Source organism: Gymnoscopelus microlampas (assembly GCF_963454915.1).
Source record: "Gymnoscopelus microlampas genome assembly, chromosome: 24".
NCBI lineage: Eukaryota > Metazoa > Chordata > Actinopteri > Myctophiformes > Myctophidae > Gymnoscopelus > Gymnoscopelus microlampas.
Window position 1 is genome coordinate 13,711,689 of NC_139961.1, and position 22,555 is coordinate 13,734,243.

General features: G+C 43.6%; 1 protein-coding gene across 6 annotated transcripts in view; it reads right to left on the reverse strand.

The window, feature by feature from the left end:
• The window catches only part of dmd (dystrophin), a 555,891-nt gene that overhangs the window by 91,472 nt on the left and 441,864 nt on the right, over positions 1-22,555 (reverse strand). For all 6 annotated transcript variants that reach the window (XM_084050679.1, XM_084050677.1, XM_084050678.1 and 3 more), the window contains 5 exons: positions 21,981-22,170; positions 14,479-14,651; positions 7,574-7,730; positions 2,946-3,057; positions 340-608 (listed from right to left, as the gene is read on the reverse strand). In XM_084050679.1, the coding sequence (XP_083906805.1) occupies positions 340-608; positions 2,946-3,057; positions 7,574-7,730; positions 14,479-14,651; positions 21,981-22,170 (901 nt within the window). The remainder of the gene's footprint in view (positions 1-339; positions 609-2,945; positions 3,058-7,573; positions 7,731-14,478; positions 14,652-21,980; positions 22,171-22,555) is intronic.

Genomic DNA, 22,555 nt, shown 5'->3' on the forward strand with positions numbered 1-22,555 from the left:
TATCGATTAGTCACCACATGGAGACTTGAATTCAAGGATATTTTTTCGCTTTTTGTCGCATTCCCAAGCAAATAATTTGATGACCAGTGGACCGGTAAGGCAGCGGCTCCGGTGGGAGACACAAAGGAGACTCTTTGTGTCTCCTACCGGAACCCGCTGCCGGTCATCAAAATGATTGGCTTAGGAATGCGACAAAAACAAAAAAATTATCCACAAATTCAAGTCTCCATGGGGTGACTAATCGACAGTAAAAAAAAAACTAATTTTGGGGGTGAACTATCCCTTTAATCGGTTAAAGGTAGAGCTGGGCTGGCTGCTCGGGGTGTAAAAACTAAGAACCTTGACTTTGTCGATGTGCTCCGGCAGCGAGTCGATGAGCAGGTCTCCCACGGGCTCCCAGGCGTCCCTGACCATCTCGGCCTGCCTCAGCTGGCCGTCCAGCACGTCCTGGGCCTCCTGCAGCTCCACCAGGCGGTCCAGGGCCAGCTGCAGCCGCCGCTGCCAGTCGTCCGAGTCGCCCTTCAGGCCCTCCCAGCCGCGGGACAGGTCGTCCGACTCCCTCCGCAGCACCCGGCCCACGTTCTGGGCACGCTCCTCCGGGCTGATGTCTGGGGGGGGGGGGGGGGGGGGGGGGGGGGAGGGGTCAGAGGGTTTTAACACACAGTTTCCCAAAACATTTTTATGGGTCACGGCGAGGAAATATCCCTAGATTTTTTTTGTTTCCTTCCTTCCTTCATTTTTCCCCCATTTTTCCTAAACTTTTATCACACAATTTTTGTAACCCATTTTTTCCACCCAGTGCCAATTGCCTACGCTGTAATCCTGGGCGCTACTCTCCCTCTGACAGCCTCTGCCTACTTCAATGCATGAGGAGTGAGCAGGCCGCTGCTTATCACCCGGGTAGTTTCCCCGGTAGGACGTAGCGCGTGGAAGGAACACGTTACCAGTTCCTTTCCCCTCCATTAGGCGCCCCGGCTGACCAGGGGGAGGCAGTATAGAGACCAGGATTACTGCATGTTTTTTTTTGTGAGGGTACCTACCCTAGGAGACACGGGGAGAACATGCGAACTCCACACAAAAAGGCCCTTTCACCAACCGCACCTAGGGTATGGGCACTGATGACGCGGAGGAGAGAACACGCCCCCAGCGCCCACAGTTTCCCCCGCGGGAATCGAACCCAGGACCTTCTAGCTTTTGCTTTTGTTTTTAGTTGTTATTAATTCAAAACATAACAAAGAGCAACTATTAATTTATATTTTTTTATTATTTTTTTTTAATCTAAGAAATTCCATGATTTAGAAAACAAATGTTTAAGAAGCAGTGAAAACAGCCGATCTACGAGCTTGTTTTATCATTTAACATAACAGGAAAAAAACATTATTATACACACACACACGTCCAGACTCTTTCATAGATAGCTCGGCTAGCCTCCTGCAGAGCGTAAAAGGAAAAGGAAATCAATAAAAAAATAAATCAAAGAAAGTGACTTTTTTTTTTTTACCCCCGTTTATATGCCAAAGCACTTTGTGCCACCAAGTTGTTTGTTAAAGACCGTTCTTCAGAGCACTTTATATGTCATTAAAAACATTTAAAATATGTCATGCTGGCCTAAAACACAGCCTGGGTTCAGCTTCTATACACCGTCGCTGACGGGTGGAATACTTGTTTGTCCATAAAAGGTTACGGGAAATAGAACAAAATTCTTTCAAAAATAGTGAAAATAGCCGATCTACAAGCTCACAACGTGTTGCGATGTGACACGTTGTGAGCTTGTAGATCTACTATTTTCACTACGTTTGCTTGACACTCTTTTACGACGAGGTAGAGGGCTTTAAAGTGACAAAAAAAACATTAAAAAGTTGAAATAGTGGAGTTACAAGGTCTTTGGGCCCGACAGCGACGCTAAGTGCTCGGGGTTTTCACCCCCGCTGTTCTTAAAAGCTTTCTCACAGCTCACAGTGAAAGGTCACAAACAGCATGACTTTACTGACAGGTAGAACAACAAGTCAACAGTCATTTAACCACTGCACTAGTGTGTGTGTGTGTGTGTGTGTGTGTGTGTGTGTGTGTGTGTGTGTGTGTGTGTGTGTGTGTGTGTGTGTGTGTGTGTGTGTGTGTGTGTGTGTGTGTGTGTGTGTGTGTGTGCGTGTGTGTGTGCGTGCACGCGCACACACATTGGGATTGTGCATGTTAGTGTATATGGGTGTATAACTGTGAGCACTATAAGGTACAGACAGACTTAAGACCAGACTGAGAACATGTTTTTACAATGTTCCTCTCCTCTTTCGTTTGTCATTTTCAATCTCATTTTAAACAACCTACGGTAAATTAAATTAAATAAAAGTGTCGCCTCACTCCTCAGCGATCACAAATGTCTTCCTTTTCAAACCATCACCTTCTTACTATATATATACACACACACACACACACACACACACACACACACACACACACACACACACACACACACACACACACACACACACACACACACACACACACACACACACACACACACACACACACACACACACACATACAGACAGAGAGAGTGAGTTTGGTTTATTCTGTTATTTTGAAAAACATTATTTCAAGAAGGTGATGAAACATGGATCTAGGTTATACTTGAAAGGACACATTAACAAGCCGTCATTCCAACTCCCCTTAAAGCAAAAAAAAATAAATTGCTTTCTGTCAGAGAGTGCTTTATAATTGGCACATGTTTTGTAATTGACCCAGCTCGAAGATGTCAAATAAATCATATCCTGGAAGCTCGTATCCTGGGTACCATTTCTAAAATGAATGTGAACTTGTTTTCAGAGATGTTTCTGTGTACGTGAGTGTGCGCGTGTGTGTGTGTGTGTGTGTGTGTGTGTGTGTGTGTGTGTGTGTGTGTGTGTGTGTGTGTGTGTGTGTGTGTGTGTGTGTGTGTGTTCGTGCTTTACCTCTCTTTTCAGGTGAAGGTGTGTCTCTGGGAAGTTCAGACAAGAACACTCTCGTGTCGTCAAGCGCTCTGCTAATTACCGGCTCCTTAGCTCTCAGCTCCCTCCTGAAACCCTGTCTCACACACACACACACACACACACACACACACACACACACACACACACACACACACACACACACACACACACACACACACACACACACACTTATATTATTCTTGTTATGCTGCAGTAGTATCGACAATTTATTTGTCACTATTTATTCTCATTATTGCCATCAGCCGGTCTATATAATGCATTATAATCGCATATAATGCAGGCTTCATAACACTCGTTCTAAATGTTTATAATTATGCATAACAACTTACAACAAGGTGTATGAAGTATTGTAAGTGCTGGTCATAATGCATTATAAGGGGTCACTTCGTGCCGCGCGATGAGCTCGTAGATCTGCTATTTTTGACAAATCGTCAGAATTTGTGCAAATCTTTGAATATATATATACTTTTAACGTAAATATTTTTAACTCAAATCTTTGCTTCTGGGGGTCCCTGGAACAAAATGTTTTGAAACGAGAGTCTGCAGCCAAATACATATCATTTTGGGGGGGTCCTTGACATGAAAAGGTTCGAGCAGCACTGATATTATAACAACATACGTTTTTTTCAGGAAACTGTTAGGATTTAGAAGACATTTTGTGGAATCGACCTCAGGTCTTGATGGGTTAAGATGACTTTGCAGCCCTGCATGGACATGGCTCCCAGCTACATCTCAGATAATGCTGATCTCCTATAAGCCTGGGCACAGCCTTATAGATCCTCAGGCAGGGCTCTCCTGGTAGTCTCTATAAGTCTCGCCTCATTACCCGGGGCCATCAGGCTTTTTGCAGCGCAGGCACCAACGCTTTGGAATGCCCTGCCTGAGGATCTGAGACTATAGCAAAAAAACTTATTTTAAATCACTTCTGAAAACATGTATTTTTATGTCAAGTCCTTTCTCTTAGCGGTTTAGCTTTCTATGTCAGTTCCGTTGTTTTATTCCATTTTGTTTGTGTTTGTTTTCTTGTATTTTACCCGTTGATTTGATTTCGTCTCTGTCGGGCGGAAACCTCACATGTCCAAAACAGTTACTTTTCAGGATTAAAATAAAAAATCACACCTGTGTGAAGGTAACGGCGCCTTTGATACATTTTGTCATCAATAAGTGTTTATAATGTGTTTATAGCCACGTGTCACGTGAACCTTGACCAATCACTTTGTTGACGTGTCTGACCAATCAGAACGTTGACGCAAAAGCCAGGTATAGAGGGCTACCGCTCTATACCTAAAGGTATAGAGCGGCTAGCGCCGCTAAAAATCACACCCAGTGTGAAGAGAGTGGTGCCTTTGAAAGTGTAACTGGTTGCATCCTTGTGTTGCAATCAGCAACAATATGTTGTCACGTGACACGTGACAACATATTGTCACGTGTCACGTGAAGCTTGACCAATCAGCCGTGCTCAAACATACGGACGGACGGACATACGGACGGACGGACATACGGACACACGGACAAAGTCAAATGTAGGAGTGGTTGGCACCACTCAAAAAATAGCAAAAGTAGCAGATCGACAAGCTCGAAACGCGTCGCACATTTTTTTTTTACATGTACTGAGAAGTACAGTATGGGCATTCCGCGCAGATGTCCAGTGACTTATAGGGGGTAGAGACCAAGACTATCATTGATACGAAAGTAAAAGTTAGACTCGATAAAATACATCTATGACGGTCTTGATCCAAGGCTAGCGTTGTATTCATTAAAATAAAGTCCAGATTGAAGCTTTAAGTTATATCAATGTTAAGATGCAAACACAGGGGGAGGTTCATGACTATTCAAATCGAGAGCTTTGACCGATTTAATCAACTGTAAAGTGGTCCCCTATCCTCCTGAAAGTGTGACTTGGCTGTAGCTGTGGCTTGTGACAAGGCTAGAGCACACTCCATCAGAGTTTGTGCTCTCGTCCGGACGCCAGAAAAGTGATGTGATTAAAAGAAACGGTGATTGCCAAGTCGTGTCATACTGTCATTACGTGAGGAAATAAAAGGTGACCTAGAACAGATAATAGTGCCTCCGATATTCTAGTTGACAGAGTGCGTTTGGCGGGATTTCGAATGGGAGGTCAGGTCATAGTAAATGAATCACATAACTGGGGCCAGCTGGACTCCTTTCATTTTAGCGAGGGTATACGTTTTAGCACAGACCATAGAATATATCGTCACTGTCGGGCAGAAACCTCTTATCTTCATATTTTAACTTTTTATGTTTTTCCGTAACTTTGGATTGATCTCATGTAAAGGTATTCAACTTGCTTGGGTGACTTGTGTTGTCCATCAAGTCTTACATTCTAATGTAGGCTATACTAGTTTTCAACTAAATAACTTTTTAGTTGAAAATCAATTACTAACCACTTGGTCCCCTCCTTTTTTCCCCTCTACACCAAATCTCTAAGAATAGCCAATCTATGTTTGCCTATTCTCGCCCGATGTTCGCCTATTATGACATGCCCAGAAAAGGGACACTAGGGTCCATGTGGTTAAGAAGGTTACAGGAAGAGTGGCCACCTCAATGTAAAATTGGCTATTTGGTCCACACAGTAAAAGAAAAATAATAATAATTGGAAAACAGTCATGTTACATGATTAGAGCATGATTGAACATTTGACAATTAAGGTCTAATATTTCATCAATTGTAAAAAAAAAAAATTGCTACAAAACCTGTATATCCAATCATTTTGGGCATAAACAAGAAGTTGAAGAGTACATTTAAGTCTGATAATGATGTACCGTGCATGTTCACATCATGTAGACTTACATTAGCAAATATATTATTTTTTTTTACATTTTGGGACAAAATAGCAGAACATTCTACATCGAGGTGCCCACTCTTCCTTAGTGCCCACTCTTCTTGTAACCGGTTAAGAAGTATAAATGAGTCTTTTGTGCTAGGTTTCTTTTTTTTTGTAGAAACTGAATGAAGTTGGAAATGAGCGACCAGCTCAACACTCTCAAAGAGGCGGGGTGATGACACGTTAATATCAACTATACGTCAGGAAGTTCAACATCTATGTCTATTATTTTATGATATCATGGGCAGTGGTGGCCTAAAGGTTAGAGGAGCGCCCTCGTTGCCGGAAGGTTGCCGGTTCGAATCCCCGGACCGGCAGGAAAAGTCTGGGTGGGGAAGTGAATGTTCACCACTTCCCCAACACCACTGAAGTGCCCTTGAGCAAGGCACTGAACCCCAACTGCTCCAGTGGAGCTGCGTAGTGGCCAACAGTATAAGACTGTGGTTGTACTAGTCAGCTCCCAGGTTTTAATGTGTCTGTCTGTCTGTGTGTTTCTATGTGCAGGGCGTTGCTGAAAATGAGCACTTGTGCTCAGCTACTACCCTGGGTAAATAAAGAACAAAAAAAAAAAATGTGTGTTTTAGTTACCACATCTTTTGAAGTGCAGATTGATAAGAAATGTGCAAACGAAAATAGTCTCCGGAGAAAAGATGCAGTTAAACGTCGTTGCTGTCGAGCAGAAACCTCATATCTCCATATCTCAAAGTTTTTCCCGTAAATTAACGCCTCAACTTTGTTGAGAGTCACACAAAAGTAGTGAAAATGGCCGATCTACAAGCTCCCAACGCGTCACCTTGCGACGCGTTGTGAGCTTGTAGATCGGCTATTTTCACTGCTACAAACGTTTTTTTTAATTATAATAAAAAAGGAAGGGTCTTGGACATACGAGGTTTCCACCCGAACAGCGTACGACATGCAGTTTTGTCCAGCTTTCATCGGCTGCATTATTCAGGTACAAGTTCTGCGATGATTCAGTGACTTGTGGTGGATAAACAAATCTATGTTCAAGTATGGACAAAGCAAGCAGTGAATTGACAATGACATGTATTTATGGTCCTCCTAAGGAGGCCAAGGATCCCACTAATCTGGCTAATAAGGTCCATGGAATGCAACCAAAACGCCTCCAGGATAGGAAAAATACACACACACACTTGCACACGCACACACAGCTGCAGTGTAGTAGGAAACACTGATGCTCAAACGCACCCACACTGGCGCACGCACGCACACACACACACACACACACACACACACACACACACACACACACACACACACACACACACACACACACACACACACACACACACACACACACACACACACACACACACACACACACACACACACACACACACACACACACACACACACACACACACACACTCTAGAAGGTCACTGGAGGGCACTGACACTACCAGGCAGGAGTAGAGGTTACATGTGGTAGCAAGACTTATGTTCTCGGTAAGACTATATATTAAGGTCGGGTCTATAATACACTATAAAAGCACATTTATAATGCATTATTATGCACTTGTGTAAGGTAATGACACTTGTTATACGTGTTGTAATAATTATGCATACAACTTATAACAAGGTTTGTAATTAATATACAGTCTTACCATGTTTTCTACAGTTTTAGAGTGTGTGTGTGTGTGTGTGTGTGTGTGTGTGTGTGTGTGTGTGTGTGTGTGTGTGTGTGTGTGTGTGTGTGTGTGTGTGTGTGTGTGTGCGTGCGCCCTACCCGGTGTGTGTCTAGCTGCGTCTCTACGGCGGGGACGTCGCCCCCTACTGGGGGCTCCTGCTCCAGGTGTTGACCTTTGACCCTCAGCCAGGCCAGTAGCTCCTGTAGGGACATGTGGAGCCGCTTCCACGGAGCCATCTCCGAGTCCAGGTGGGCCCTGAACACACACACACACACACACACACACACACACACACACACACACACACACACACACACACACACACACACACACACACACACACACACACACACACACACACACACACACACACACACACACACACATACACACACAGGTTATTCTGAGGTGGCAAACCTTTAACCCATTAAGACCTGGAAGTGTGTCATTTTTAGATTTGAGCTAAAAAGCATTATTTTACACTTTGGGCTATTCAAAAATAGCAGATTTACAAGCTCGTAGCGCGGCACCGAGTGCCGCGCTACGAGCTTGTAGATCTGCTATTTTTGAAAAATCATGAAAATGTGTGCAAAACCTTTTTAACTCAAATATTTGCTTCTGGGGGTCCCTGGAACAAAATATTTTGATGGGGGTCCGCGGCCAAATACATATAATTTTGGGGGTCCTTGACATGAAAAAGATTGAGCACCACAGAATACTGTTGAGATTTAGGAGACATGTAGAATCGGCTTCAGGGATGTGTTACCAAGCACGCTAATTCTAACACCTAATTCTAGCTCCACTACTAAATCAATGTCTTCCTAACCCCAAGGAAACAGACCCAGATAAAAAGTGGGAAAATTGCTCCATAAGAAATGTAATTGCACCAATAGAGTAATAATAATAATACATCAGACTTATATAGCGCTTTTCTAGTACCCAAAGTCGTTTACAAAACAGCTGAAAAACAATTTTATTAGGAGAAAAGAAAACATTAAAAAGGCTAAAAACAAAAGGCTAAGACTTAAGAGGAAGAAAGTGAGGTTTGGTTAGGTTTAGGCAGGGAATTAAAGCGAGTCTAAAGAGGTGGGTATGTCAGATACTTCAATAGTTTCATGGCCTTGTTGTTCAGGTTGTATTGAGTAGCCTGAATGTGCACAGTGACATATATGCACAAACACACAGCCTCACTATAATAGTACTATAGTCTAGCAATTGCTTTTGCGGCTCAAATATGGATTTATACTTGGTTGCACGCTGGCGTTGTGCACCTAAAATAGCCGATCTACAAGCTCATGGCGTGTCGGGAGCTTGTAGATCTAAGCTAAGTACAAATCAGGCGCCAGTATAAGAAAATATATGAAAAAAATAGATCCAAAGATAGAACCTTATTCTTCCCTTGTTGTACCCCATATATCCTGTCTCATCCTGTCCCACTCGTCTCACCCAATCGGAACGCTGCTGTCAACACCGTTAGCCGCGGCGCTAGCGTTAACCCATTTATTGCGGCAAAGCATCCGTGTCATTTTAGATTTTAGCTATATATATAGAGAGATTTAGAAAAGGGGGGCTTCTCAAAATGGGGTCCGGGGACCCCCAGGGGTCCTTGAGGGGGTTCCAGGGGGTCCCCCAGCAAAATGTGTTAATATATATCACAATGATTTCAACCACTTTATACTTCATACGTTGGCTATTAAAAATAGCAGATATACAAGCTCACAGCGCGTCATTTTGTGTCACGCTGTGAGCTTGTACATCTGCTATTATTAAACGTTTTTGAAAAATGCTAATCTTTGAATGCATATAGGCCTATATTCTATCTAACTATATAAATGGCGACCAACTTCCGCACCCTCGGTGTCCACACCCCACAGCTCTGTTATCGACTAAACAACGCACCGCCAGACCACATGTCGCCAACTGACTCGCCACGCCGGCCGCGCTGAATTTACGCCTCGCGTAGGGGACATCTCACTGCTCAATACACCTTTTCCACCGCGCAACATAATTAATTCTACTCACCAAATGTCGGACAAAACGGAAGGGGAGGCAGCTTCGTACCGTTTACCGTGCGCACGACCTCATCACCACAACAGCACGCAGCCGCTGCGGGGGTTTTTTCCTTTTTTTCCAAACTTTTTTTTTGGTCACCATTTTCTCCAGGCACCATTTCTGGTGTAACGTCGGGTGTTTCTTTTCACCAGCCAATCACCTTTCACGTTGCCACGTCCGTTGCCACGTCGCGCTGACGTACGCTAAACAAGCGCTGCCGTGCGCACAATGCAAACGAGCCCAAAGGCGCGCAAAAATCAGCCGACCATTGCTTAGACACAAAGTCAGACCTGGCAACGCAGCCTACGCCAATCATGTGTGAGAGATCTACAAGCTATGGGGCAGAGACGCCACCGTATCTTAGCAACAACTACAGCGCTCACTCTCATTGGTCGTGTCACGCTAAGAGCAGTCTCCAGACAATGGCATCGCAGACAGCTTGCTGTTACTGCTGTAGCCATCACAGGCAGTTGCAGCACGACGGACAGGGCGCTGTGATAGCTGCCATGTCGCTAACGCTAACCTGGTTGTCATGCCTGCAGCGGCTGTGCAATCACTTTGTCAACAATGCACGTTCGTGTGGTGAATGTCTATATTGCTGCTCAGTTCGTCCATTGTAGATCGTGTATGTTTGTGTGTGTCTTCTGGAGAACTATGTAGCTCCACAGCAACTACAGTAACTAACGTAATGGCAGGACCGCCCCGTGCAACGCATGTTAGCCTGCATTATGGTCATGTAGTAATTTCAGATAATTTCGCTCCGATTACAGCAGTGTTTATCAACCCTTTCACGCCGCCCCCCCCCCCCCCCCCCCCCCGGGACCCCCCCATTCTGTTTGACTCCGTTCCACAAGTAAATATTGTGAAAATAGCCGATCTACAAGCTCGCAACGCCTCACGTTCAGAGGCTTTGTAAGCTTGGAGATCGGCTATTTCCTACATGATTGCCTCTTTCTTACATTCTTTGCCAATGTGGCCCATGTTTTCATAGCATAGTTTATTGACTACTTCTGTTGCAGAAATGGCCATTTCCTTTACTTTCGGTTGTTTATTGTCTCCGCCAGGCCGAAAGGCATGGCGCAAGACTATGTTTCACCCCCTGTCCGTCCGTCTGTGATAGCTAATCTCTCACATCGTTGACTTGATCGCAGCAAAATAACAGCCCGATGTGGAGAGTCAGTGAGAGCTGGATAAACGACGTAAAATGTGTCAAAAGGAGTCTGTACGGCTGTCGATAAATGAACACATGACGTCGGTGGGAGAGCAGATATTGTGTCTTTTGGACAAACAGCAGCGTGGTGCTGATGTTTGTTGTGTGAAGCAGCTTAATGTCAGAGTGTTTGTGTTGGAGCGCCTCAGTGCGGCTGCAGAGTTCATGTGCAACCTCTTCCAGAGAGACACAGAGACACTAGAAACTCTGCTGGGGAAAAACAAACACTGCTGGGCATTGACTTTCCTATGGACATTGATCTACACACTGCAGGTATATCTGCTACACACACAACATCAAACTACACACTGCAGGTATGATGCAGCGTTTGCATTACAGCCAGCATGCCAGCGTAGTTCCCATATGGTTTCAAGGTGGGCTAAACCATATCGACCCCATGTCAGCAATGTCAGCGGCATCCACTTCAGTCCCAACTGCGATGCCCATGCAGGCTATAAGTAGCTTCTACCTGGCCCTTAGGTGGGCCCCAACTAGCCATGTTTATGTGGGACCAAGGCGGGTCCTAACTGGGTTTGCCCATGCAGGCTTTAACTGGGTTCTACCTGGGCCCTAGGTGTACCCTAACCAACCACAGTGCAGTGCCCATCGCTCCAATTGTTGTGACGTCAGGGCTCTCAATACTGCACATTGGTGGAGGAGGAGGGGCCGCAGGGCGACCGCACACATCGCTGAACCAATGGTAGCCCACGGATGTTTCCTCTGTGGATTTACAATCTGCCCCTCTATGCCACATATCATCCGCACTACAGGGTCTTCACTGACCGAGCCACGGCCCCACTGACCCTCATGACGCTACGCCACTTAAACGTGCGGCAGCATGCGCTGGCTTGCCAGGTTTGCACAGCCTGCGCCAGAAACAAGCAACCACCTTCATGAAAAAAAAAAAAACACCGAAATGGTCCGCAATGTTCCAGGGGTGTCCCCGCGCGTCCCAACACTCCACAGGGGGTCAGTGGACCATCAGGGGGTCCGCGGACCCCCTGTGGACCCCCTGAAACATAAGAAATATTATTTCTTCAAATTTTTTCCTTTTTCAAAAAACTTTTCCACAGTTTCACTCCGGCGATTTGGGTCCCCCTATATACACACGCCTGGGCCCCGTGCGCGGCTGGGGTTGAGGGGGGCGTAGCCCCCCGAAACTCTAGTATTCTATATTTTTTAAGCTAACATTTTAACTCAAATCTTTGCTTCTGGGGGGTCCCTGGAACAAAATATTTTGAGATGGGGGGTCCACGGCCAAATACATATCATTCTGGGTCCTTGACATTTTTTGTTAGTTTGAGCACCACTGATATGGCAACAGGAGTTTTTCAGAAAACTGTTAGGATTTGGGAGACATTTTGTAGAATCGGCCTCAGGTCTAAATGGGTTAAAATCAACCTAGTAGCGGCGCGTCATTTCAGAGCTATTCTCGGCGTAGCCCTGATGACAGAAGGCCTCTCAACCATCTCTCAGAAAGCTAAACGCCCATGACGCTCGTTTTCTACAAATCAAAACATTTCCCCGGCTGTCTCTTCCACAGCAACCTCATATCAACAAGCCAGATAATAAGCAGTCTGTCTCTGACATGCGTTTGTCACACCACGGCGTATAATTATACCGCCGAATAAAAATCACTTCAGCGTTGAGACTGAAATGTCATCACGACACAGAGGAAAAACGCACAAAATTGTTTACTATTCTCATATTTCGATTTTTGTCTGGTCTTGTATATTCTGCTGCTGTTATTTTTATATTGGTACTGTTGATTATTCTATTTTATTCTTTTGTAATGTAATTACAAAATGTTCTCTTCTAGTATAGTGTCTCCACCAGACAGAAAGGCATGGCCGAGAATGTTTTAACCTGTCCAAGCCGAACCTCTGCCAAGAATTTTTCACATCTGCCTTTTAGAGCGCCACCAGGAGGCTGACTTTTGTGAAACATATTTTTTTTGCTATTACTCCTTCAGATTCTGTCCAAAAATCACACACATCGGTACACAGTATCTCTATAGTCATGTGATCAAGACGGATGTGTCCGATATTTCATATTCCATCCTGATTGGCTAACATTGGCTTCCAAAGTTTGCAGGATAGGTCCGTTTTGAACAAAATGCCTCAAAACATCAACACAGCGTGTTATTTCCGTGAAATTTGTAACCGAAGAAAGTGTGAAAACCACTGCAGTGCAGTTATCTCAATATGTGATAACAAAACAATTATCTGAGATTGTTTTGAGATTGTGATCTCTGTTCTATTTTGTCTAGTCTTGTCTATTCTGCTCCTGCTTATTTGTCCATGCCGGTTTATTCTATCTGTAGTTATTCTATTTTGTTATATCGATATTTGATCTTCTCTTCTTCTGCCTAGTCCCTCCACGTGCCAGAGCCTCCCCGAATCCCGGCAGAGTACTTCCGGAGAAGCGGACTGAGTGGCCCTGTCTTTCCCTATAGGACTGACCGTGGGTGCTACTGGGACGTAAGTCGGGGCTTGATCAACCCTGGCTGGGTCACCTGGGCGAGGGTGTATGTTGTATGTTGCGAGACCCGAGGCACCCTATGACCCCGGGCTACGGCACTGATGGTGCGTCCCAGTTGCATCCATGTGATGTATTTCTTTATTATTCTAGTATTTGATCTTTTCTTCTACTTCACTCTATTCTAGTTCAGTACAGCATAGTTATTTTCCATGATGTGCAATACAGTATAGCCCTTTTCTATTCGACTCTATCGTACAGTATATATACACACAACATTACAAGTAACTGATATACACATATAACACATATGACACATATAAGTTACTTGTAGATATACTAATGACTCAAATAGCTAAATTAATGTGAATTAATTGCAAATAAATAATTGCAACCCTAAGACACATGGTATGTATGGTAGGTGTTATGCTCCCAACTCGGCAAGCCATCTCCCAGGGGTCTAGCAGAGCGGTTCTCCCTCTCAACTGTTTTCATGCCAAGGACCCCCAAATTGAACTGACGTGCTGCCAAAGTATAGAATACGGTTAAAGTGGTTCAAATGATTGTGATACTGTATCAACTAATTTGGCTGGGGACCCCCTGCAAGCCTCTCAAGGACCGCTGAGGGTCCCACTTTGAGGATCACCTCTGGTCTAGTGCATTGAAAACGGAAGCACCCACACACACACACACACACACACACACACACACACACACACACACACACACACACACACACACACACACACACACACACACACACACACACACACACACACACACACATACAAACACACCCCCTTCGTTCTCTGCTGACACCAACAACAAGTCACCTATATGCTGTTAGTAGAGTAGTTACTGTAGCTCAGTGGTTCTCAAACATTTTCATGTCAAGGACCCCCCAAAATTATATGTATTTGGCCGCGGACCCCCATGTCAAAATGTTTGTTCCAGGGACCCCCCCAGAAGCAAAGATTTGAGTTACAAATGTTCGCTTCAAAAAATATTATATTCAAAGATTTGCACAAACGTTCACGATTTAAAAAAAAATAGCAGATCTACAAGCTCATAGCACGGCACTCGGTGCCGCGCTATGAGCTTGTACATCTGCTATTTTTTTTTAATAGCTGAAGTATAAAAGGTAAAAATGATTGTGACGCTATATTAACACATTTGGCTGGGGACCCCCTGGAACCCCCCTACCCCCCCCCCCCCCCCAAGGCCCCAAGGACCCCACGTTGAGACCCAACGCTGTAGCTGTACCTCATGCTGACGGTCTTGGTGCGCAGGTCGTTCCAGCGCTGTCCCATGTTGTCCAGCCGTCTCTGCAGCAACCCCGCGTCCTCGGAGCCCCCCAGCGAGGACACGATCCTCTGGCCGTTCTCGTCCAGGGAGTGGTACATCTCTGTGTGGCCGTCGATCTCATTCTGGAGCTCCTGCACACACACATGCGCACACACGGCACACGCACACACACACACACGCAGAATTAATTCAGTGCATTGACCAGTGGTGAAAAAAGTGCTACATGTCTTTACTTGAGTAAAAGTGTCAATACTGCAATGTAGATATACTCTGTTACAGTAGTATAGTAAGTCCGATATTCAAAATGTACGTGAGTAAAAGTACAAAAGTATCGGCATTAAAAATATACTTAAAAGTACCAAAAGTAAAAGTACTCATTGCGGAAAGTCCCATTTTACAAGTTCAAAATATAAACATTTTTTTTTTTTAAATAGACGATCTACAAGCTCGATGCGAAGCATTGAGAGCTTGTAGATCTGCTATTTGTTTCCAGTAAAGTAAAAAATACCTCAAATTGTACTTAAGTGCAATACTTGAGTACATGTACTTAGTTACTTTACACCACTGGCATTGACAATGAACTTTATCGACTTTCAATCTTCACTACTTGCTATTTTCACTATCTGCTATTAGGGGTGTGCCGATATATCGTCCCGCGATATATCGCGATACGTTTTCGCGACGATATGTATCGTTTTGGAAAAAAAAAATATCGTTTTGAAACGATACACCAATCAAAATAATCAGGCATGCAAACAGCCCCGAGGTGAAAAGGGTGACAACATGTTGTTTTTTTTCGGGTCAGGTGTCACACTATTGCCCTATTTGGATTCAAAACGGCTGAAAAGCTACAAGTTTGCATGTCTGAATAATGCAAAAACAGAATTATTTGTTTGCATTTCCTTTTTTTCTCCCCCATTTATTTTCATAATAAAAAAAGTGCGTATCGTATCGTATCGAAATCGTATCGAAGTTGTGAGCCAAATATCGTATCGTATCGTTTCGTGAAATTAGTGTATCGGCACACCCCTATCTGCTATACAAGGAATTAGATTTTGTTGAAATTGATGCAATTTAAAAAAAAAATGTTTGAAATGTTTTTTTTCTGAAAATGTTAAAGCATGAAAACATGTTGTGTTTGCTGCCATAGAACTGCAGATGGGGTGTTATAAAACAAACTCGCATACATTTGTTCACCAACTATGACCTTGCTTCTCAACAGCAGTGAATACCATAACAATAGGAGGTCTGATTGTGTAAGGATACAAACAAGAAAATAAATCACCATTTACTGCTGCAATCAACATCTGTCTGTTGTTATAGTCGCTAACTATATGGTGCATTGAAAATTCATTCATTTCTGCCCGACAACAGCGATATTCTATCTTATGTGATACATGTTTTAGTGAATTCTATTATATATTTTTTTATCATAGCCTTGGACCCGAAGAAAACTAGTGGCTGTAAGCTAAAGGGGATATCTTTTATTAAACTAGGTAAAATACCTACAAGAGCGTAACCACTCCTGTAAGCACAAAAAAAACTATGTCCGCTCCCCTATGGCTGCCTCAGGAGATGTGGCATTTGTGCGTTATTAAACACAGAGAGGCAGGGGAGAGAGAGGAGGGGGGGGGCTACGTGGAACACGGATCAAACCACAGCATGCTGGGATTATGTGGTTATGAGAGAAAGACCCCTGTAGTGTTGATGCTAATTTGGCGCTTTTGGGAGTTCATCACCTGCATCGTGTTTTCTAATTGTTCTCATTAAAATGTGAGCAACAGCATAATAAGAAAAGACACATGGTGCAGTTGTTACATACCCGTTTGGGCGGGAAACCCTATTTGTAACTATACCTTTCAGGACGGGAACTTCTTTTGGGGCTTTTTTGTTGCTATGTACAGTATATATAGTAATTTCTGAATAAATATTTGAAGTTTTCCAGAAAACTTAGGTCAGGATTGAGAAGCCGTTTTTAGAATCGGCCTCGGGTCTAAATGGGTTAAGAAATTAAAATGTCAAAGTTAGGGATCTCAGGTCAAAGCTATGGGTCTGAGGTTTAAACTACAGATCTCAGGTCACACACGAGGCATGCAATTTGCCTGCATAAATGAAGAGATTTGGTGTAGCGGGGGAAACAAACGGAGGGGAGGACCAAGTATAGACCCCTGGGGGACCCCTGTGAACTGTAAAGTAAAGAATATAGGTTAAGTGGTTAAAGACCCTGTAAACAGGAAGTACCCTAACCCAGTATGAGTAGGCCTATATATTGCATTATGTAAAAAAAATATGTAGAAATGTTAAGACCACAGCATAATATGTTATAAACCACCCAGCCAATTTAGAATGATTAAACACATGTGTTGAGTATATAAAAATGTGGTTTCAAAGTCATGAAAAATAAGCTGTAGTTTTTCTGCTAAGGGCTGTGGAGGGGTGGCCATCTTTTGACTTATTCTAGCCAAAAGATGGCGGTGCACTCTAGGGCAGTGGTTCTCAACCTTTTCAGGCTGTGACGCCCCAAAATGATCATATCCACAAGCTCAAAACACCGTCATGAGATGTTATGAGCTTGTAGATCTGCTATTTTCACAATTTTGCCTCTTTCTTATAGCATTTGACAATTAGGTCAATGTTTGACCAGTTTTTATTGTATAGTTTGTTGATTACGTTTGATGCAGTAATGGTCTTTGTTTTTGTTTTTTTGTTGTTGAGGTATTAAAAAGATCTTACAAGTCATTAAATTGTCACTTTAGAAATGTGCAGATACCCTGTATACACTTATAGGCCTACTGTATGTTGGTTTATTTACTGTTGAGTGAGAAAACAATAATGTTGCACATTAAAGCTAATCATCTGGGGTAGGGGTGTGCCGATACACTAATTTCACCAAACGATACGATACGATATTTGGCTCACAACTTCGATACGATTTCGATACGATACGATACGCACTTTTTTTATTATGAAAATATATGGAGGAGAAAAAAAGAAAATGCAAACAAATAATTCTGTTTTTGCATTATTCAGACATGCAAACTTGTAGCTTTTCAGCTACAATAGCCGTTTTGAATCCAAATAGTATGACACCTGACCCGAAAAAAAAAACATGTTGTCACTCTTTTCACTTCGGGGACGTTTGCATGCCTGATTATCATGATTGTATAAAAAAAAAAAAAAAAATAAAAAAAAAAAAAAAAAAAAATTCAAAAACGATATTTTTTTTTCCCAAAACGATACATATCGTCGCGAAAACGTATCGCGATATATCGCGGGACGATATATCGGCACACCCCTAATCTGGGGACCCCCCTGGGGGTCCCGACGCCCAGTTTGAGAACCACTGCTGTAAGGCCACCAAATTCCTGCTTAATGACCAACATTAAGCAGACCAGAGCTTTTTTTGAACGGGAGATCTTTTGAGTACAATTCTGCCAGTGTATTTATCCATTGTATTTAACTAAAGGACTTGCATAATGCTTTTCATATTCACTTCAAAGACATTCTCCAAGTCGAATGGCAGAGTACATTTCCGCGGGAGTCTGCTGCATACAACCTTAATAGTAGAGTCTTAAAAATACCCTGTTAGCCTCGCTAACACGTTTCTAATTAAAACAGTAGGTGATAGAAGCTTGTAGAAAAGTTCTCAGTCTGAAATAAGAGCGCTGACAAAAGCGAACACATCCTCAGCATGTGAGGCATTTTGCTCACAGTGGAACAGCCTTCACATGAAAGACCTTGAAACCACCTGAAATGTCACGGAATTCCAAACCCAAATGTTTGACAATCATTTGGGGGAAAAAATGCGTTCAACTATGCTGCCACCAAAACGTGGAACGCCATACCAAAACCCATTAACGATAATATCTACTCCCTACCCAAACTAACCCAAAACAATGGCTGACCTTAGAATACAATTAGTAGAATAAGGCTACTAATTGTAAGGCTTAGTAGAATAACTTTGAACACCTTGGTAGTCCCTTTTCTGTTAAGTTACCTTTAGTTAAAGCTACCTAGTAAAAGCTACTGGAGCTTTTACTGATATGTAATGTATGTCTTACTGATGAATTGAGTACAATGGACCACAACAGAAACAAGCCCCTGGGTTTTTTTTTGCGTTACCTTTTTAGCATCATCTTTTACTGTAGTACTTGTACAGTTAACAATCTTTGTTAATAAAGTATTCAATCAATCAATCAATCAATTTAGAAGAGACAACAAGTATTGATGAATATTCAATACAAAAATCTGCTAAGATAATTTCAGGTGTGACATGTCACATTTTCAAAACGCCAGCAGTCTCATGCTTAGAGGGACATTTCACTTTCAAACATTTTTGGAGTCATTTTAACGTCTACTCAGGTTTTTGTGGGCACCACAGTTTTTAAGTAGCTTGATTCCGTATTTAGATACCGGTATTTGATATTCATTTTATCAGACACGCCCCCTTCCTATATAAACCTATTGTAACTTCAAACTCCATTTTAACCATAATGTTTTTCAATGACTATTTTCAATATGTTTTAAATGTATTTTTGGGGAAAATTAAAAAAATATAATACATTTTTTTAATAAAATGAAATGAAAAAAATAATTGAAAAAACACTCCCCCCCCCCCCTCACACATTAGAAGGACAATATCAGTCACCAGAACCAAGGACGGGTGTTCTGGGGTCCTCACAAAAGCCTGGGCAGACGTAAAAAATGACCCAAAACATGTTTGAAAGTGAAATATCCCTTTAATTTATACTTCGTCATGTGACTGAGTCGCGCGCCGTAAATAGCCGACCTACAAGCTCGCAACGTGTTGCGACGCAACGCGTTGTGAGCTTGTGGGTCGGCTATTTACGGCGCGCGACTCTGTCGCATTTAGAAATGATAACTTTAAATCAAAGAAACAAGGCAGTAGGCCTATTTCACGTACTTGTTTGCGATCTGTGTTTTTGCCTACCGGCCCAACCTGCACATGGTAGACCTTCCTGCGGAGCATATTATCCCACCGTCCCGCGTCAGACCAGAGCCGCAAAAAAACACATGTTATACGCTCCTTCTCTGGGTCCCCTTACAATGGACTAACCAATTCAATTGGCTGCGTACAAGCCATTGTGTGTGTCCCTGTATGTGCGTGTGAGCGTGCGTGTGTGTGTGTGTGTGTGTGTGTGTGTGTGTGTGTGTGTGTGTGTGTGTGTGTGTGTGTGTGTGTGTGTGTGTGTGTGTGTGTGTGTGTGTGTGTGTGTGTGTGTGTGTGTGTGTGTGTGTGTGTGACAGCAGAGAGGAGAGGAGGGAAGGGGACATGAATCAGACAATTATGCAGAAATATGTCGAGACAGACAGAGAGAGTGTGTGTGTGTGTGTGTGTGTGTGTGTGTGTGTGTGTGTGTGCATGCATGCGTGAGAGTGTGTGTGTGTGTGTGTGTGTGTGTGTGTGTGTGTGTGTGTGTGTGTGTGTGTGTGTGTGTGTGTGACTAATTGTAATGGTGCAGGGCAACATGCTGGAACACACACACACACACACACACACACACACACACACACACACACACACACACACACACACACACACACACACACACACACACACACACACACACACACACACACACGGTCTCCCTCAAGTAGGCACACTACATACAGTACCACTGTTGTATTCACAGAGAAACCAGTGTGTCAGTGTATGTGTGTGTGTGCGTGCGTGTGAGCCTGCACATGGATTTTGAAGAGAGACTCGGAATAGCGCAAGAGAGATGGTGTGCGCGCGTGTCTGTGTGTGTGTGTGTGTGTGTGTGTGTGTGTGTGTGTGTGTGTGTGTGTGTGTGTGTGTGTGTGTGTGTGTGTGTGTGTGTGCGCGTGTCTGTCTATGTGTGTGTGCGCGTACGTAAGTGCATACATGGATATACATGAGAGACGGGGAAGGAAGTGACAAGTGAATGTAGAGACAGCAAGACAGGCAGACAGTGCGTGTGTGTGTGTGTGTGTGTGTGTGTGTGTGTGTGTGTGTGTGTGTGTGTGTGTGTGTGTGTGTGTGTGTGTGTGTGTGTGTGTGTGTGTGTGTGTGTGTGCTGTCTAATAGAAAGAGCGTGTGGGCGCAGGGTGAAAAGCTGAGGGTCACAAAATGTTCCTGGGCTGAACAGAGCCTTCTCTTCAAACTCCCACAATGCAGCAACACTGAGCGCCGCCGAAACGCCGACCAATGAGACGAGAGCACGCTGCCAGGTCAGCATTCCTTCCATACCAGCTGGGACAACAAGTCACATAAGGCTACCGTTCTCCGTCGCAAAGATCATGCCTTTAGGGCATTTATTTTGTTGTTCACCAGACAACACAGTGTGGAGGCACTGCCACGGGCAACTCTATTGATACAATAAACATACAATTATTTGTTTTTTATATTGTCTCTGTCATGTGGAAATGTCCAAAACTGTTACTTTTCAAGGTTCAAATTCAAAAGTAGCAAAAATAGCTAGATCTACAAGCTCAATAGGCGTTGCTTCACGCCACATTTAACGTTAATTGACGTTAATTTACGACAAAACACAGAAACTTAAAACATGCAGACAGCAACGATATATAAATGTTGAATGGTGGAGCGAGGGGGCAGTCATAGCTGAGTGGGTAGAGGGACTGTCTGGTGAATATGGGACGGTCGCCAATTCGAGCCTCTGCAATGTTTCTGTGAGCAAGACACTCACACACTCACACAAGTAAGGAGCCGTTTGTCCACATTTGAACGCCTTTTGAGATGGCAGCGCCAGTCTTCCATGTATTTCTATGGTAAGGGCCGGATCTAGCCCAATTTGCGCCCCTATAGGCAAGCCTTCTCTTTTTGTAATTTTTTTTTTGCCCTCAAAATCTCAAGCCAGGCGTCCCCGAGATGGACAGGGACCGCCGACCGCCTCCAAGCAAAACACTCAGCATAGCCAATACTCATCATCATCACACCCAAATATTTCACAAATTGCCATTTCAGTTTCTTGTACTTCAAATTCTAATATGAATTCAAATTTAAAAATAACAAAAGCAGCAGATCGACAAGCTCGAAACGCGTCGCTTCGCGCCGCGTTTCAAGCTTGCGGATCTGCTGCTTCTGTGTGACGCAGTAGAGTGATCAAGTAGGGCAAAAAACACAAAAAATTCAAATATGGAGATAAGTAGCCTGATTATCAGACTGAAGCTGCATGGAGCTTCAGTCTGGCATTGGCTCCAGTGTAGGTGATCACAAGGGGGAGGGGATTAGAATTTCCCTAATCCAATCCTAAGGGATCCCCACCCCCACCTCCGACTCTCATTGGACAATACATTTTGTACCGAATAAATCCTAGGTTCACATTTACAACACCAGACCAAGAGGCAGTCCTCTCAGAGAGTGGGCGGGGTCTATGGTCTGGAACCATGTTTCTGCCCCGACAACATCGATACGTATATGTGTGTGTGTGTGTGTGTGTGTGTGTGTGTGTCAGTACCGTCCACTGTGTGATCAGGTTCTTGACGGTGTCGGGCTGCTCGTTGAGCCTCTCCTGGTTGGTGGCGTCTATGAGCACGTTGCAGGTGGTCTCGGCCTCCGTCAGCCAGCTCAGGAACTTCTCCAGGTCCAGGTAGAACTGCTGCAGCAGCCTCAGAGCGGCCTCCAGCGCTGCCTCCCTGTCCGACACACTGAGCACACAAACATTTTCGCTTTAAAAAAAACAAACAAAGATTTGCACAAATTCACACGATAAAAAAAAAAAACACATCTACAAGCTCATAGTGCGGCACGAAGTGACGCGCTATGAGCTTGTAGATCTGCTATTTTTGAATAGCCAAAGTATAAAATACGGCTAAAGTGGTTAAAATGACACACTGCACACACACATATATAATTCAAACAGACTCACATACAGTATATCGATGCTGTCGGGCAGAAACCTATTATAACTTTTATTATAACTAATAACTGTTTTTTTGTAAATTAACGCCCTACTTGATCATACTACAGCGTCACACAAAAGCATCAAAAGTAGCAGATCCACTTGTAGATCTGCTACTTTTGATATTTTTT